At 33.5% G+C, this 20,402-nt stretch overlaps 1 protein-coding gene across 1 annotated transcript in view; it reads right to left on the bottom strand.

Moving 5' to 3' along the window:
* Positions 1–20,402, bottom strand: part of DPP10 (dipeptidyl peptidase like 10) — a gene marked incomplete at both ends in the record, with an annotated part of 611,721 nt that overhangs the window by 5,189 nt on the left and 586,130 nt on the right. Inside the window, 3 exons of the mRNA XM_081260615.1 lie at positions 4,733–4,857; positions 17,353–17,422; positions 17,529–17,627. Of these exons, the coding sequence (XP_081116741.1) occupies positions 4,733–4,857; positions 17,353–17,422; positions 17,529–17,627 (294 nt within the window). The remainder of the gene's footprint in view (positions 1–4,732; positions 4,858–17,352; positions 17,423–17,528; positions 17,628–20,402) is intronic.

Genomic DNA, 20,402 nt, shown 5'->3' with positions numbered 1-20,402 from the left:
AATTCCCACAAGAATTCAACAGAGAGAAAAATTGTTTTTCAACACTGAGGTTGACAGCAAGGAAAGGGAAACAGACTCACAGATGTTTGAAAAATCTGAAAGCTAGATGTAAAGTAGGACACCCAAATTATTAAGCATGAACTTTCTCTCTAGAGGAAAAATGTTGGTACAAATTTTTAAACGTCAGCCTTAAATGATGTTTTATTCTTTCATTTTCTAGAATACAGAAAAGCTAAAACACAAACTGTCATAAAATAACACAGATTATCTAGGTCCAAATCCAGGTACAGTTCAAACAAGTAGTCAGTTGTCTATGTGATAGTTATGAAGAACATAAAGACACCAAACTGAAAAAAAAATTCATTGTTAGTGGAGTCACACAACAGAAATACCAACCCCATTTACTCTCCAAGGGAAAGACAGCAAATTCCTGCCTTCATGTTTAGGCAAATATTTATGTAGAGGCACCAATTCACAAAGCAATCCTCATTAGCAAGCGTTTGGGTTATAAAGTTTACTAAAGTAAATAACCTCTCAGGAAGACATGGAAGTGAGAAGATAAAGGAACTATATGGAAGCCATGATTGGCAAAGGAGGAAATAGGGGGAAAGATGAGACCTTACTGAAAGCTGTTATGGGTCGACTTGTGTTCCCCCCAAATTCATGTTAAATCTTTGCCTCCAGTACTTCAGAACGTGATTTTATTTAGAGATAGGGTCATTTAAGGGACAAAGGTAAAATGAGACCATTAGCGTGGGCCCTGATCCAATCTGACAGTTGCCCTTGTTTGAAGTGGAAATTTGTACCCCAAAGGGACCTAAAAGATGTACTCTTGGAGACACTGCCTGTACATAGGCAGCAAGGTGTTACCATCTGCAAAGCCCAGAAGAGAAGCTTCAGAGGAAACCAACCCTGAAGAACCTTGATCTTGACATCCAGCCTCCAGAACTGAAAATTAATTTATCTTTTTTAAGATACCCAGTCAGTATTTTTGATTTATTTATGTTAACCTTAGAAAAATAATACAAATATCTTTTGTCATCTAAGCAGAAAATATCTTATATATCTGATCAGAAAACATCTTTTCTGATCTAAGCTTAAAAGTCATTAATTCTTTACACTACCAAAATTTAATTAACCTTTTAGAGGAAGAAGTTGTCTGTTACATAACTTATTACATTCATAAATAAGGGAACATTATTAAAAAATATAACATGTAAGTTATTGAATCAGGGCTCCCTCCATTCCTTCCTAAATCTCACATTTAACAGTCATCTTGTGACCCAAATCTGGATCTACCTTGTCCTTCCCCAAAATTTACATACTTAGCCTTCTAAAAATTTTTGCATTTTATTATTTATATTAATTTTGAAACCTTATTTTCTGATCATAAACCTGGGAATTAGCTACTGTACATATCCTTGTGTCCTAACCTAGAATTCTAATTGCCTCATTAACAATGAAGTCTGTTTTATTTCTTGTTCCCAGATTATACTGATATAGTTTGAGTAGCATGTGAGGACTGGCATAAATCATTATGCATAGTACCGTTTCTGCTTTATGGAGGACACAGCCAAAACTTGTTGAACTAGACCTTTTCAGGAAAAATAGACTCACCTGAAGTTCAAAATGAAAAGACTTTAAAACATTGAGTTGACATAAAGATACTGTATTTTGAAACTTTGGGATTTACTGCAAATATTATGATTCACAGAGAAAAAGATACCAAAGGTTGACTTCAACCTTTAATATTTAACTGTAAAAATACTAAAGTTTGAGTCTCAACTTCACTTTGAACATAGGCAAGAACATAGGCAAGATAGCTCTAAGACCCTGTTTCTCTATAAATAATAGTGGTAAAATACTAACCTGTGTCCCTCAAAGAGATAATCGTAGGCATTAAATGACACAGTGTATTTGAAAATGCTAAATGAAGTACAATGAGCAAATCCATTATGGGGTACATTGAACAATACAAACTGTTTTTATTTTTTTATTTTGAGCTTATGTTGAGCTATTTACTTACTGTCCAAAGTAGAGTAGAAAAGGGTTTTGACTAGTCATACAGAGATTAAACTGGGCAATATCTATAGATAAAACACAATTGCAAAGTTGAATGAGCTATTATGTCACTGGGACTTCCATTTTTCTAGATGGACCAATGATAGCTAAAGCCTTATAAGAAAATATTCTGCTTTTAAGTTAGGACTGTCCAGATTGGACTCTGGTAGCAGTATTAATATAGCATAAAATGTTTCATTAATTTGGAAGATGTAATTTTCCAAGTTACATGAAATTCATTGCATTGTTCATAGCTATTTTAGGAGTTCTCACCTAAATTTAGCCAACATGTGAAAAATCAGACATTTTATGACAGACATACAAATTATTTTAAAATAGTCTAAAATATGACATGTTTCAAAATTATAATCAGTAAATAACTACACATTTTTCAAAACAAAAACATTCAGTCTAAGACTCATGTTTGCAACACCCACAGTTAAAAATACTATTTTTCTCCATTAATCTGTTTTCTAAATTGACATTTTTAGCTTCAGTGTTGTATTTCTAGCTTTTTAATGTTAAATGGCGAATTGTATTGATATATTATGCATCAAATATCTTGAATTCATTTCTTTAATTGGGTGTGTTTTTCATTCATTTTTGGTGCATAATGTAGGTATAGATATTTCGAAAAAAGTTAAAAGAACATGGAATTTGGTGTTAATCACTGTCATTACAAGGAACAAGCCAGGCGCTTGGAGGAGTACAGTGGAGATTAATTGTTCACACAGGGTTAGAAATAAAATGCAGGGTTTGTTTTGTAAATAAATCCAAGCAAAGAGTACTCATTCAGCAAGGAGGTACTGCAAAATATGTGGTGGTAGGAATAATCGCAGGGAATGTAATCATCCACCGTATAGTGAATAGATCACACAACTCAAGGGTATATTGAGCTCCAACTGTCTTTTCTCTCTTTTTTTATGTATGTCTTTCTTATTTTTCTTACACAATTCTTTGTTTTAACCCTCCATCTTAGAAGTCTCGGGGAACCCATAGAAAGGGGATTGTTTCAAGGTTAAGGTTGGTGATATACAAATTTGTTGAAATTTGTTAAAAACAGAATAAATTCCATCTGTTTTAAGGAGTGGAAAGATCACAGAAATATGAAACTTGTTTATTTCCTAACAGGATCAGCAGAATCAAACTAAGGCAAAAGTCTTTTTTAGAAGTTCAATTCTTCAAGGGCAGAATTCTCATCTACTTCAATATCTGCAACACTGGATGTGTCAGAGTGGATGAAGAGTTAACAATACAAGGGTGTAATAAAATACAGAAGCACAAACAAAACAAACAACATCCCAGAAATCTTGAAATTGACAGAACAAGACACATTTTTATGACATGAGTACATTGCTGATACCAACAGTAAATTTAAAAACAGATCAGGTTCATGAAGTGGCATTTAAGTGAAAACAGGGTTAAAATTACATTTAGAAGACAAAGGTCTTGGTCCTTGACTTTGCTACCAATCCTGCTGGGTTACCTTGAACAATTCTGTGCTTTTAAAATTTTTATTCTCTGTTTCTATTATTAAATATTTGGTAAATAGTTAAAATCACAAATAACCAGGATAGTAGATTTTGTTGTTTTTTCTTCTTTGTGAAACAGTATCTCACTAAATTTTTCAGGCTGGCCTTAAATTTGCAATCCTCCTGCTTCGGCTTCCTGAGTAGGTGGGATTAAAGGCAGGCACCACCATACATGGGGCTTTATTTTTATTTTTTGGTTGACATATTATTTGTAAGTATAGTACATTAAAAACAACAACAACAACAAAGACTTTTCCTTATCAGTAAAAGTTTGGTTGCAATAAATAGAAGAAAGTATACTATTCTCTAATACAAGCAATTTCTATGAATGGTCCACTGTGTGGCAGAATTTTAGCGCTGCTTTTCTGTTAGCTGCATATCTGTGTTGAACCTACTGGGGAAGTGGAAGAAGGAGACATAGAAAGAAGTGCTTATAGTCATATATCATTTTTTGTTCTCTTTAGCCTAACATAGATTGACTCTGCTGCATGAGGGTTCTGTGAAGAGACAGATTTATTGAGAAACAGGTATTACTAGTTTAATTCTAGATAAAATAAGTATAAAAGTAAAAGAATGGAAATGGAGATCAATGAAAAGAAAGAAAATGGATCTGTCAAAGAGCCACATCCCACTAAATTACAAAAAAAAGTCAATTGTCAATGCTTCTGACTTTGTCATTTAGGAGAAAATTTATTTTATGGTAGTCCATGAATTTTCAGTGGTAGGGTAGTTTTAAACATTGTATTTCTTGCTTTAAGTCTGAAATTTCCTTCATAGGGTTTTATAATAAGTGATAATTTAGCTGATTTATCTATCTATCTATCTATCTATATACACACACACAAATATATATATATATATATACACATATATGTATATATATCTGAAGTCTAAAGAAGTTTGCCTTATTTCAAATAATATATATGTGCATATATTCGCATTGGATAAGGACCTCTTGGGTCAACTCCTTTATTTATTATCCTTAAATTCCTTTTACTGCATTGATTTTCCTACATGAAGAAATGGCAGAGTAAATTTGGTATATATTTGTTTCATCTTTTACAGAATTACATGACTTTTTTCCTGACAGAGAACTCTTCTTTTAGAGACATTATTAATATAATATTCACATTTTTTACCTAAGTTAATAATTTCTTGGTTGAATTTCTTTTCTTCTGAATCATAACCAGTAAAGTGTTTGATATGACCAAGGTTGTTCACACAGATACCCACATCCAATTTTCCATTTACTAAGATACTATTTCTGGCAGTGATTATGATGAGGTCTACTTCATAATAAACAGATAATTAGTTTTTCCAAGTGTTTTGCTTTTCCAGTGCTGTGACCAGAAGACCTGACAAGAACAGTTAGAGGAGAAAAAGTTTATTTTGGGTCTCACAGTTTCAGAGGTGTCGGTGCATAGATGGCTGGCCCCATTGCTCTGCACCTGAGATGAGGCAAAACACGGGGGTACAAGGATATGCCAGAGGACAGCAACTCAAAACAAGAAAATCAGGAAGTAGAGAGAAGCCAAGAGAGATACCATGTGGTCTGTGACCAGTGAGGCTATATGGGAGGAGCTGAACAAGACCTTTGGAAATGACATCATGGTGCCATGTGCCAAGATGCTGGAGGTGAAGCTACAGGACTTGTTAGCCCAGCTGGAGGGGTCCCATCTGTTCATTCCATACCCCGATTTCTCCACATGCACATGTTTAATCTATGCCTTTTTATATTGGATATATGTAAATAGTTTTTGATTTTTATAGGGGAAGCATATGACAGTTACCTTGAGTCTCAGAAGAGACTTTGGACTTGGACTTTTCAGCAATCCTGAAACTGTGATGGCTATGGTGAGTCTTGGAACCAGACTAAAAGTATTTTGCATTGTGAGATGAACATGAACCTTAGGGGGCCAAGGTTGGAATGCTATGGTTTAGAGATGAGGTGTCCCTCAAAAGCTCCTGTGTAAGACAATGAGAGAAAGTTGAGACGTAAAATGATTGGGTTCTGAAAGCTTTAACCTAATCAGTGCATTAATCCTGTGATAGGGATTAACTGGTTGGTAATTATGGGCAAGTAGCGTGCCCCTTGAGGGGGTGAGTGATTGGGGGTATGCCTTTGGGATATATATATATATATATATATATATATATATATAGTGAGCCAGGGTTAGTGTTTCTGCCTCCTGGTACCATGTACTAAGTTACTTTCATCAACTACACTCTTTCACCATGATGTTCTGCTTCACCTTGGACCCTAAGGAATGGAGTTGGTCATCTATAAACTGATACCTCTAAACCATATGCACCAAATCAACATTTCCTCCCCTAAAATAATTTTTGATTTTAGCAGTGGTAAAACTAACTTATCTGGCTGGGGAGGTGGCTCAAGCGGTAACACGCTCACCTGGCATGTGCGGGGAGCTGGGTTCCATCCTCAGCACCACATAAGAATAAAATAAAGATGTTGCGTCCACTGAAAACTGAAAAATAAATACTAAAAAATTCTTTCTCTCTCTTTCTCTCTCTCAAGTTAATTTTTTTAAAGAGAGAGTGAGAGAGGAGAGAGAGAGAGAGAGAGAGAGAGAGAGAGAGAGAGAGAGAGAATTTTTTTTTAGTATTTATTTTTAGTTGGCGGACACAACATCTTTGTTGGTATGTGGTGCTGAGGATCGAACCCGGGCCACACGCATGCCAGGCGAGCACGCTACCACTTGAGCCACATCCCCAGCCCCCAAGTTAGTTTTTTTTTTTTTTAAGAGAGAATAAAAGTGATTGAAAATTAATATAATTTGAGAACTTACTTGGTAGCAAACTTCATTCCTAGACCTTGTCCACTGTTAAATATTTCAGGAAAAAAAACCCCTTTTCATTAATGATGTAAATATTATTGGCAAGTAGGAGTAGAACTGTTGAAAGGAATACAGGCGGTAGGAGGATTAAACAAAACTGAACTGACATGTGGCCCAGTGGCTTTAAACAACTGACTTTCCTTCCTACATTTGATTATCTTTTGCAAGGAGGATGAGAGTTATGACAACAATTAAAAGAGTATAACAACATTTAAACAAATCTATACAAATCTATACATATATATATATACATATGTGTGTATGTGTGTGTGTCTGTAAAGTGTATCCATGGTAGGTATCCAGTAGTTTTAACCCAGTTCTGGCCTTTTACCTTCCATCCTTTTCAGAAGGTGAGCTAACCAATTCTGGCTATTTCTATGCAACTCTACATTGATAATTTCTGTATCCATATTCAAGAACACAGATTCTTAAGGAAAATGAACTTTGGTCAACAAAAGTGTTCTAGATACCCATTCTATTTGCATAAATACAAATAATTTAAAAATCTCTTTTTATGAATAAGCTCTTACATAATTCTATCTAAAATAGTTGATATGTAATATAGCAACATCTTTGCTGACTTGAATTGCAGTTGTTTAGCGGTAACTATGTCCATTTCAAAGCAAAAGAAGTGTCTTTTGCATCTGTTTATGATACTAAGCATAAATCCATTGAGTGAATGATTGTCCCTTTGTAAGTCTATCACCCATGCATTCAAAGTATCTTATAAGCTTCTTCAGAATTGGATTAGTGCTTTCAGTTTCTTTTTAAATTGCATTGATTCAGAGGCGTCTCTCTTCTCAGTTGTAGTTTATTTGAAAGAAAAATGTCTTTAGTATTTCCGCTTCTTATTCTTGGGTGGGTCAATACACTACAATTTAGGGCAATTTAATATTGTTGTCTTTTATTGTAGATAAATGTGAAAAAAAGCTGCAGTTAAAGCCTTTTCTTAATCAAAAAATTTATTTTTTAAAGTTTTTAAAAAATTTGGCAGTGCTGAGGATTGAACCCAGAGCTTTGCACATTGTAAACAAATGCTCTACTACTGAGTTACATCCCCTGTCTTAATCTAGGAATTTTTTCTTACTAGCACATTATAATTATACATAGAAGTGGGATTCGTTTGACATACTGTACATACTTGTAACATAATTTGGCCAATTTTATTCCCATTATCTCCCCATTCCCTTCTCTCCTCCATCCTGCGATCCCCTTCCTATCCCTTCTACATGTCTCCTTTCTAGTCTCCTGTGGTTCTTTCCACTCCTTCTTTCTCTTTTGTTCTCTCTAGCTTCCATTTATAGGACAAAACAAAACAATTCTTGACATTCTGAGTCTGGTTTGTTTCACTCAACATGATTTTTCTATAGATCTATTCATTTTCCTGTAAATGACATAATTTCTTTCTTTATGGCTGAGTAAAAACTCTATGGTGCATATACACCACGTTGTATTTATCCATTCATCTGTATTTCATTTTGTTTTTGAAATAAAGTCTCACTAAAATGCACAAGCTGGCCTTGAACTTATAATCATCCTAGTTTCATCCACCTTGTCCCTGGGGTATTCCACAACATGACCAGATTCAAGTTTTTAAAAATTTCTTAAAAAAATACACTGGATTTTCGTTTTATGGCTTTTTACCTGCAGATTTGAGAAAGTCTTTTGCATTTATAAAAACTGAACTCCATCCTTCTTCTCACTTCCCTCCTCTTCTCCCCCTTTCCCTTGTTCCATGATCAATTATTACCTACTGAAAGCATTCTTTTTTTTTTTTTTGCATGAAGCGAATTTGATCCTATTTTGATCTTTCCCTTGAATAGAAGCCAGAGATTGTCTCCTTAGCCAGATGCAAAAATTGTGTAATAACTCTCCTGAGAGCAATGAAGAAAAAGTGGAAACCAGTTCTTTATATCAAATTATTTATATTGTAACAGGAAGCCAAAACTGAAAGCTTATCAGTAAAGGTTGAAGCACTGAACAGCATGGATATTAATGAGCCAGTTCTGAAACTCAAAAATGGACTGTTAGTATTATCCACACAAAATTAACCTCAGGATAAACATCTTAGACATCATATGAAAATATCAGAACAGAGCCAATAGAAAAGGGCCTCAGGGACGTCTCCTGCACAGAAAATGTGAAATAAAATGGGAGGAAGCTTCTATCTCCTAATTGTCTCTGCTGTCAAAGTCTTACTACATTAATTCTTATCCTTTGGCCAGTTTCTATTTGGGACAATTTCTAATGGAGTAGGTGAGGATTTAGAAAGAAAAAGGGGGTAGAAAGATCTTTCCTTTTACTTTCTGGGAACAGTTATATCCCCATAGAGCTAGAATACCATTTCTCAATTACCTTGCATTTAGAGAAGGTCACACCTAAGTCACAGTTAAATGACATGTTAGGACTATGTTGAACAGAAGTGGTGAGAGAGGGCATCCCTGTCTTGTACCAGATCTTAGAGGGAATGCCTTCAATTTTTCTCCATTCAGAATGATGCTGGCCTGAAATTAAAGGCATAAAAATAGGAAAAGAAGAACTTAAATTATCACTATTTGCAGACGATATGATTCTATACCTAACAGACCCAAAAGGGTCTACAAAGAAACTACTAGAGTTAATAAATGAATTCAGCAAAGTTGCAGGATATAAAATCAACACGCATAAATCAAATGCATTCCTGTATATCAGCGACAAATCCTCTGAAACGGAAATGAGGACAACTACTCCATTCACAATATCCCCCCAAAAAATAAAATACCTGGGAATAAACCTAACAAAAGAGGTGAAAGACCTATACAATGAAAACTACAGAACCCTAAAAAGAGACATAGAAGAAGACCTCAGAAGATGGAAAAATATACCCTGCTCATGGATAGGCAGAACTAACATCATCAAAATGGCGATATTACCAAAAGTTCTCTATAAGTTCAATGCTATCCCAATCAAAATCCCAACAGCATTTCTTGTAGAAATAGATAAAACAATCAGGAAATTCATATGGAATAATAAAAGACCCAGAATAGCAAAAACAATGCTAAGTAGGAAGTGTGAATCAGGCGGTATAGCGATACCAGACTTCAAACTATACTACAGAGCAATAATAACAAAAACAGCATGGTACTGGTACCAAAACAGGCGAGTGGACCAATGGTACAGAATAGAAGACACAGTAACCAATCCACAAAACTACAACTATCTTATATTTGATAAAGGGGCTAAAAGCATGCAATGGAGGAAGGAGAGCATCTTCAACAAATGGTGCTGGGAAAACTGGAAATCCATTTGCATCAAAATGAAACTGAATCCCTTTCTCTCGCCATGCACAAAAGTTAACTCAAAATGGATCAAGGAGCTCGATATTAAATCAGAGACACGGCGTCTGATAGAAGAAAAAGTCGGCTATGATCTACATACTGTGGGGTCAGGCTCCAAATTCCTCAATAGGACACCCATAGCGCAAGAGTTAACAACCAGAATCAACAAATGGGACTTACTCAAACTAAAAAGTTTTCTCTCAACAAAAGAAACAATAAGAGAGATAAACAGGGAGCCTACATCCTGGGAACAAATCTTTACCCCACACACTTCAGATAGAGCCCTAATATCCAGAGTATACAAAGAACTCAAAAAATTAGATAATAAGATAACAAATAACCCAATCAACAAATGGGCCAAGGACCTGAACAGACACTTCTCAGAGGAGGACATACATTCAATCAACAAGTACATGAAAAAATGCTCAACATCGCTAGCAGTCAGAGAAATGCAAATCAAAACCACCCTAAGATACCATCTCACTCCAGTAAGATTGGCAGCCATTAAGAAGTCCAACAACAACAAGTGCTGGCGAGGATTCGGGGAAATGGGTACACTTGTTCATTGTTGGTGGGACTGCAAAATGGTGCAGCCAATTTGGAAAGCAGTATGGAGATTTCTTGGAAAGCTGGGAATGGAACCACCATTTGACCCAGCTATTCCCCTTCTCGGTCTATTCCCTAAAGACCTAACAAGAGCATGCTACAGGGACACTGCTACATCGATGTTCATAGCAGCACAATTCACGATAGCAAGATTGTGGAACCAACCTAGAAGCCCTTCAATAGATGAATGGATTAAAAAAATGTGGCATTTATACACAATGGAGTATTACTCTGCATTAAGAAATGACAAAATCATAGAATTTGGAGGGAAATGGATGGCATTAGAGCAGATTATGCTAAGTGAAGCTAGCCAATCCTTAAAAAACAAATGCCAAATGTCTTCTTTGATATAAGGGGAGTAACCAAGGACAGGGTAGAGACGAAGAGCTGGAGTAGAAGATTAACATTAAACAGGGATGATAGGCGGGAGGGAAAGGGAGAGTTAAGGGAAATTGCATGGAATTGGAAGGTGAGCCTCAGGGTTATACACAATTACATATAAGAGGAAAGGAGGAGTAGGAGAGAAATTATATAAGTGTAAGAAACGATTTACAGTAGAGGGGTTGGAGAGAGAGAAGGGGAGAGGAGGGGAGGGGAGGGGAGGGGCGATAGTGGAGAATGGGATAGACAGCAGAATACATCAGTCACTAGAAAGGCAATTTGTAAATCAATGGAAATGTAACTGATGTGACACAGCAATCTGTATACGGGGTAAAAATGGGAGTTCATAACCCACTTGAATCAATCTGTGAAATATGGTATATTAAGAACTATGTAATGTTTTGAACAACCAACAATAAAATAATAAAAAAAATGACATGTTAGTATATCTTATATAAACAGACCAAGGACAGAGAATCTATCCTGTTCTTCATGTGTATATATCTCATGTAAATAAATCTCTTATGAGAAGCTCTGTTTTATAAATGACAGTGAAAAATATTCTAGTGCTGACTTAATATGGAAGTATAAAACAGAACAAAGTATATTCTAACAAAAGAACCAAGTGACAATCTTCACAACAAACCGAGGTTTGTCCATTTCCTCAAGGAAAGTACAAGTCAGCCTGAGTACGACATTGAGACCTGCAATACATAGTGTATATATAGTAAAAGAAGTGGATTTATAATATTCAAGTGGATGCTAATTACATGCAAACTTTGAATCTCCATTTTGGCCTTCAGTAATGTATGGTATACATATTTTTAAAACTTTATTTCTAATCCTTTAGCTAGAGTATAGAAATTCATTTTTCAACTAAAATGTTACTATATAAACATAGAGACATTTCAATCTTAAGTGACATTGTTCTGTCAATTGAATAATAATAATTAAAAAAAATACAGTACTATAAGCAGGTATTAGTAGTAGAACAATTTTATAATTTAATAAATTAACGCACAAATTAAAAAAAAAACTATAGATCATAAAGAAATAAATGACTATCTTTTTAAGAGAACATGATTATAATACTGGATATCAGAATAATATTCACTGAAGATATCTGGTATACAAATGATTATATCTCCAAAGAAAAATAAAATTGGAATTTACTATTATTATTATAAAATGGAGTTATCCAGAATAGAATTAAGATTTAGATGTTGAACAACCATTACTTATTTACTAAGTTCTAATTCTAGTCTTTTGGAATGTATACTACATCTTTTTCATGCCTTTTGCCTTATAATTATTTAGGAAAAACTAATAAAAGCCTGCCAATGTATTCTCCTGCCAAGTTTTCATCTGTTAATAAATATCAACATGTAGCACATTATCCACTACTTTTAACCCTAAAGTATCCTTACCTGTAAAATGGTAACTCTAATCTCTGTAAAACTCTGTTTTACATTTTAAATTGTAGTAAGAAATTCATAGTGACATTAAGATGCATTATCTACAGTGTGAAAGAACAAGGTTAAAATGTTTGAGGGAAAAAAATGAAATGATCACCTTCTCTCCTTCCATTACTTAGATTAAATGCCACTGTCTTTTCTCCTCTTAATAATTCCCAGTATATTAGAATATGGGTACATTTTCCATCCATTTAAATGAGGGAGATTAATAAATGTGAGGAATTTAAAACCTGAGCTTTGAATACCATTACAGGGTAAGATAATAATTGCTCTTTGAAATAAATATCAGCCCTCTCTTGTCCATATCAGACAAGTGTGTGTGTTATTTTTGCATGAAACTGAATGCAAAATGAATGAACATTTAGTATGAAAAAAATTAAGGATCACATAATGTTAGAGGTTTTTGGAATATATCTGTCTCTACCATTGGGAAACAAAACAAATTTACCTCTGGTCATCTGATTTGTTCAAAGTCTAGGAATCTACAAAACAAATAAAGAGTATAAGACTTCCCATTAAGTGAACTTTTTGTTTAGAATCAGAATTTTATCAAAGAGTCTGGACTGAGAATTTGATCTTTCTCATAGAATATTCAGGAACTCAGTTACTTTCCGTGATCAAAATTTTACACCACTAATATGATGCACATGGAAAATATTACATTCTAGAGATTATTGTGCACTGTGAAGTGGAAAGAAGACAAGAAGGACATTAGAATTTGTCTCTATAGAAGCCTCTTCTGAGTTAGGTTAGTGTGATTCGATAATGTGCCAATAATTATAATACAGTGAATTGTGTAGGCAAACAGTATTAAGAGCAGAGAGAGTAGTGGTTTAGGATCCAAAAAAATAAATGAGTAAAATTTCAGTTCAAAACCTAGTTTTGCCGTGTTCATATCAGGAATAATATACATGATATATTCTATTCATAATTTTCTTGTATTAAAATCGAGACAAAATTTTTTTATCTCACGTGATATCTGTAAACATTTAAAAGAGTTCATGCATCCTTATCATAAGGCCTCTTACACAATAAACAATTATTAGTATCTATTACTAATTGTTACAATTAAAGGAGAAAAGTTGAATGATCTAATTGTAAAGACACAGTATAAAGACATAAAAATCAGTCCACATTTATCCGTATCCAGAAAGTCCCTAAGAGAAATGAGAAACTCACTTCTCATTTTACTCCACAGAAAACTAAACCACAGAGGAGCTGACTTGTGTACAGACTAAATTTATACACATTATAAAGTCTGAATTCATTTGCTTCTTTCTGTTTTCCCACCTCATTTCATTCTTGATGAACACTTAGGCTGATTGATTTATATACTTTTCTGTTCATGTACCTGTGCATTCATTCTATTGATTTTTACTGAATACTGATAAAGTTCCAATTCTTGTTCCAATTCCAATCCCTATCCTTTCCATCAAGGACTTGTGAGTTTAACAGAAGAGAGAGCAAAGTAGTTATTAATATCTGTTATGGTTACATGCTTACAACAGAGTTGTGCATAGAATTGTCTAGAAATATATGTTAAAGAAGTAGTAGATTTTTTCCAGCAGGTCAAAGAAACTAAGTGTACTACCTCTATAAACACCCAAAGGAAGGATCAAGAAAGTGGTGTTTCCTGAGTGAAGTGGTTTCTGATATAAGAATACCAGATTTCTCTTTGGGGAAGGAGCTGGTTGGTGTGAGAGCTACATTTTCAGATAGGAATTTCAACAAGTTTGGATACAATTGAAAAGCATCTAAGAGAGGTCACAGCGGCAAACCAAAGGAAAGGAAGTGTGGGTAGAGAGGAAGGTAGCAGTCTAGAACTGAATCATCCCACTAGGATGTCTGGCTGTTGTGAGGCTTGAAGAAGATGAACTCTCAGGAAACACTAGTGAATCAAGGCAAGAATTTATGGTTCCATGAGCTGGATGCTAATCATAATCTTAAACAATCTTTCTCAATGTCAAGGGAATGAAAAATATGTATATAAAACCAGGGACAGTGTCATCTCAACTGTTGGATATGAGTGACTGGAGAACTTCACTCCCTATGAGTGAATTAGTGAATTATATCATGCTATTTAACACTAATTATAAAGAAAACAGCTCAAAACTAGCTCACTTCTATCAAGATGACCAAATTATAGGACTCTGGTGTATAAAACTTTGAATGATGAGAATACTTGGATAAAAATAATAATGCTCTCCAGTTAGAATTTCTTTGTGGGAAAAGGAATGAGAGTGACCATACTTATATATTTTTTTTGAATTTCATCCATTTATTCACTCACTACATATTTGTAGAGTGACTCTTGTTGCAAGAGCTAGGTGCTAGAAGGAATGCACAAATCAATCAAGCATTGTCTAATACATGAAATGCATAGAATAAATGGCTTAAAAACTGTATTTTCTTAAGATATTTAAATATTCCTTTAACTACAAATTATTTCTCTAAGTGCTCATTTCCAGAATATGGATCTTGCTTCAGAAACTTTGGTCAAAAATCTCGTGGGAGTCAGGAATTCCAAAAAGATCATCTAAAAGTATCCTCATAAAAATAAAAGTTGAAAAGTGTTAATGCAACCAATTTGTCTCAAGATCCATGAAGGGGGCTTGCAGAAGGCTATGCATGTAAGAGGAGGAGAGCGCTAGGGATGGCGATAGAATATAGATGGAGTAGGAAGGAGAGGGGAAGAAGGCTTTGGGAAGGTTAGCCTTGATGATGACCAGGGGTTCTCTGGGATTCAATGAGAGGGAACAAAAATTCAGGGAGAAGGGAACAAAGTCAGGGAGGCACAATAGAGCATATTGAATTCTAGTAATTCATATAACATTTGCTGCCTGTTCTGATTAGACATTTATCCAGTATGGAAGGTATAGGATGATGTAAAAGAGTAGACAGTGGGATGACATGATGGGGCTGTAGAATGGCACTAAACTCTGTAGCACAACTCTCTGGATTGTTTCTAACAGGGCCTAGGCTTTTTAGATTCACATTTGTTTTTAAATTTATCAAATAAGCATGTGCCATGGTACTATATTTCTCACATCACTTTCAGTTCTGCACTATCACAGAATTGCAAAAGGTTCCTCAGTGTATGCTAGCATTGTGAAAATATACTGAACAGGACTCAGAACTGTGCCTGCAATCTGTTTCTTTCTCCATAGCCATTAGCATAGTTTCTTCCAGATAGAGCAACATGGTATACATTTGTTGTACTAAATTTCATATACATGAGTAGGAAACAAGAATAATATGAAAAAGATAGATCCAAGTTATAAATGTTGAAAGTGACAATGATGTATAAAGAATATAGAAATAGATGCAGACTACGGGGCCTTAAGGACTCATTATAGTGTCACACAGAAAGACTAGAGAAAGACAAGCATTTGGAGAGAGACTGGGGGTGGGATGAGGTGTAGCCAGGGAAAGGGCATCATGACTGACTACATAGAGACCATAGCAAATCCAAGTCACCAAGGTCCCTCTTCGGTGGCAAAGCCTCTTAGATTTTCTACTACAGTGAAAATGTTCTGTTCCCATTAATTAACTTATCCTTTCAATAACATAAAATTAGGCTTGGGTTAGAGAACACATGGCCAAGAGAGGTCCTCAGAGGACCATTTCTTCTGAGGTCTCATAATGAAGATTTAGCCAAAAGATTGTTACCAAATTGACAGGGGCCATTTTCTTCAAGGCCAAGTTTTCTTTCAGTTACTCAGGTACATAAGTCTCCCACTCCTGCCTTCTCCATAGAATTTCCTGGATGTAAACCCACCTCCGCAGATTAAGAAATGGCTCATAATTTGCTGAGTATCAGATACACTGCACAGAACAGCAATAAAGCAGCCACAGCCCAAACACTAAATCAGCTCATAGATTCAGTTAATGGTGGTCACTCTATGTATTGCTCAGCATTGTCCAATTGCTCATTTATGAAATAACATTTTAATTTTTGGTATTTTTTAGACTGGGAAGTCAATTTGCTACTGACAACTATGTTTAATCAGAAGAAAATATGCCTTTAAATTATGAGTAGTTTAAAATATTCTTTAGAAAACACTTTATACTTATGCCATTGTGGCCCACATATACTTCCAAGCACAGATATTTTAGAAATAAACATGGTATTTAAAAGAATAGAACACTTTTGTAAACACAAATTAAATAAAAAATCCTTTGTTTGGTTTTGGTGCCATCTTTAGCATAACTAACTCCTGGGAATTTGCCTCTGAAAACTAAGGAGTTTGAATAAAGTGATTAATATTTAATGTAAACAGTATCTAAAAATAGAAATAACATGACATGATTTAGCATTCTCTCCTTCCATTTTTATTTTCTTTCTTTCATCAGCCAAAATGCAGCAAAGTAAATTCTGTAGCATGACTATACCACTTTACATGCTTCAGTAATATTTATGCATTAAATAATTTTATGGAAACAAAATCACATATTAAATATTTATATTGATAAAATTAAATACTTAAAAATACTACTATCTATGATAATAATTATGACTATGCTTAAAATTTATTATGCACTATCTCTAAGTATTTATGCTCTACCGAACACTATGCTAATATATATTTTATATAAATATTTTAATATTAAAATACTATATGTGAATATAAAATACCATAGTATTAGCTTCTATTAATTTATACAGAAGCAGAAGCTTAGAAAAATTAAGTAGTGAGGTGGTAAATCTTTCAGCTCCAATTTGAATTGAGGTTTAGCTCAAAAATAAAAAATTTTATCATCTTGTTTCTAAAAATGAGGCAAGTTTCCCTTTCCAATGAGGCAAATATTTAAATTGGCTCTTTGTAAAAGTCTTTACTTTTCTCTTCTGTCAAAAATATCAACAAGGTCAAAGCAGGAGCTTAATGATAAGACAAACCAGTTAGTTTCTCAAAGAAAATGGAAATAATCTCTAACCCTGGTCTGCTTTCCCATTGCGGCAGGGCTCTACAGCAGGTGGATATGGACCTGAGTATAATTGCCTTCACATCCAAACAAATGACAGATACCCAAGTTAACTACACACATAGGCTTCTATTTTTTATTGAAGCATAAGAAATATACAATCTTTAGATCCCTTTATTTTAAAAACAATTAAAATACTTACATTATTAATAGAAGAGCATACTGGTTTCGGTCCATAAAGTCTTTGGGAAAGGACAACTGTAAAGGTAGCTCTTTTAAATAAAGAAAAAAATATTAAAGATGGAGAGTCATTTACATGTAACCTCTAAGATGCAGAGAAAGTTGTTCTTGAATAACACAGCATGCACAAAACTTTACCATAGTCGTCGATATGAAGGATTTTTATTTCTGACTTTACTAACTTCTTCTTCTGGATGGCTTCCTTCAGCATAGAATTGCTTTCCAATATAAAATATTCTATAAACCAAAAAGCGCAGTACAAATAGCTCATTACTATGCATTAATTAAGAATCAGTACAATACCCCCCAAATTACCCAATTTTAACCATTCAGCAGTCACTGTGCTAGGTACCAGTTAAACTCTTGCCATTGGTCTCCTAAATTACTATTGCAATTTTCTAACTGAACTTCCTTATTTCAGTGATATTTTCTTCATTTGCACCAATATACTGAAATTAGCACTACATTTTCAAAATGAAAATCTACTTGTAATACTACTTTGCTTAAGAATCTTAAAAGAAATACAAAATTATCAAGCAACAAAGGAGGTGAAATTCAAAATCTCTGGATAGAATACAAAAACTCAGGATGAGAACAAAATTAATCCATAAAACAACACAGAAATAACACAGATGATATATTTCCCAAATAAGGACATTAAAACAGATGGAAACTATAGTCTAGCTCTTCAATAAGATAGAAAAAGCACAAACATGTAATATATTCCTAAAAATAAAAACTGAAGAATATGAAATACATGAAATTTACAGTCTAAAATAAAAAAAAATATATGGTAGGTAGAATTAATATTAGATTCTGTAGTAAAGATCAATAAGCTTGACAGTAGGACAATAGAAAATATTGAAAATTAAGCAAGAGCAGAAAAATCAGACTGACAAAACATAAAGGGTATGTCAGTAATATAATAATAATAATAATAATAATAATAATAGAATAATAATAATAAAAGAATGCTACCAGCTGTTGTATTTTTGAATAAAACAGTCATTAAATTAAGTGGTTTCTATTTTTATATTACTAATTACTATTAATGTATTATTATATTTTGTCAAATGTGTTTTCTAAATCATTTGCATTGTATTAAAACTATAGGTTTCTTTGGGGAGATATTTCATATTAAAATATGTAAATGTACATGAGTATATATCCATTTGGATCTTTAAGATTCCCCAGATATTTATACAGCTTTTATTTTAGAGAACTTACACATTTTCATTGGATTTATTCCTAGAAATTATACATTTCTGATGTTATTTTAAATAGTACTTTAAACTATATTTTAATTTTACATTGCATTTTATAAAATGATTGCATTTTGTATTTGAGCCATACTATGACCACAATAAATGCATTTATTTCTAAGAGTTTGTTTTGCTATTCCATAGTTTTTGATTGTTTGATTGCTAATAAGTATGTCTTCTGCAAATGGTGACAGTTTCACTACTTATGTTTCTTTTTCTTACTATTGTCCTGGCTACATCTACTACATTCTGTACAGAAAAGGTTGAAGCAGACATTCTTGACTTCCCCAAACCTGGGGGGAAAGCATCATCTTTCACCATGAAGAATGATATCAGCCCAGTTCTTCTGGATGCTAATGCAGGAGGATCATGAGTTTGAACCTAGCCTGGGCAATATAGGGAGACCCAGTCTCAAAAATAAAATCAACTAAATTTAATAATAATAATAAAGGAATGCTACCACCCTGTTGTATTTTTGTAAAAAAAAAATCCATTAAATTAAGTGATTTCTATTTTTATATTGCTGAGTAATTATTAATTACTATTAATATATTATTATATTTTGTCAAATGTGTTTTCTAAATCATTTGCATTGTCAGTAAATTATGGGGAATATACCAATTAAATGTTGAAGGCTACAGCAATATGTATTCCTGTGTAAACTTCATATAGTCATAATGTCTTATCTTGTCTAAAAATTTCTAGGTTTGACCTGATGTTTATTTAGTTAAAGAGTAATACATTTAAATTCATGAAAATTTTATTTATCCATATAATGGCAACCTTATATTTTCTGAAAAAGTTTGAGCAAGCTTGGGGGTAATTTATTAAATGTTTCATAGAATGCACCAGTGAACTCATCTGGAACTGGAGCTTTATTTCTGAAAAGAATGGTAATTGTGAATTTAGAAAATTTGGCAGATAATAGGGTGTTTATGTATCATATTATTTCTCAGTAAATGTTTACCAATCCAAGTCTTTTAATAAATCCATCCATTTTATCTAAGATATCAGATTTACTCGTATAAATTACATATTGTATCCCTTTATTATAATTCTAAGTGTCTGTAGGATGTGAATTAGCATCACCTAATCTATTAATGAAAATGATAATGACACTGTACATTTTCTCTATTATGTCTCTCTTTAGAATTTTATCTGTTTTGTTGATCCTGTCATGTAAGTACCTTTTTCTGTATTTTTCTCTATTGATAGTCCGTTTTAAATTTACTTATTTATTTTTTCCTTTTTAAAATTATTTCTTACATACATGAAAATAGTGGAGTACATTACATTCATGATTATCTATTCACAGCACAATTTTTTGTAACTCTGTATATTAAGTGTGTTCACGCCAAATTATGCCATTATACATGAGCTCTCATTTTTTTTCAATACAATTCTTAATACACCTTTATATGACCATTTATCATATCTCTATTTGTATTAAGGTATGTTGACACCAAAAAAAATTTACTTATTTATTTCTACCCATGTTTATTTCTTCTTTCACCTTTAAATTTTTTAAAAATTTATTTACTTATTTATTTTTGCGTGGGTGATGCTGAGCATTGAACTCAGGGCCTCACACATGCTAGGCAAGTGCTCTACCATCAAGATACATGATTCACCCTTTACTTCAGCTTTGTTTTAATTAATTTTATTTAATGATTTACAGTTTCTTGATTTATTGATTGATTGATTGATACTAGGAATTAAACCTATGAGAGCTTCATACCCAGACCTTTGT

This window comes from Spermophilus citellus (genome assembly GCF_964194105.1).
Source record: "Spermophilus citellus genome assembly, chromosome: 11".
Lineage (NCBI taxonomy): Eukaryota > Metazoa > Chordata > Mammalia > Rodentia > Sciuridae > Spermophilus > Spermophilus citellus.
Note: the sequence above shows the minus strand (reverse complement) of the source record. Positions and strands in the feature narration are given on the sequence as shown.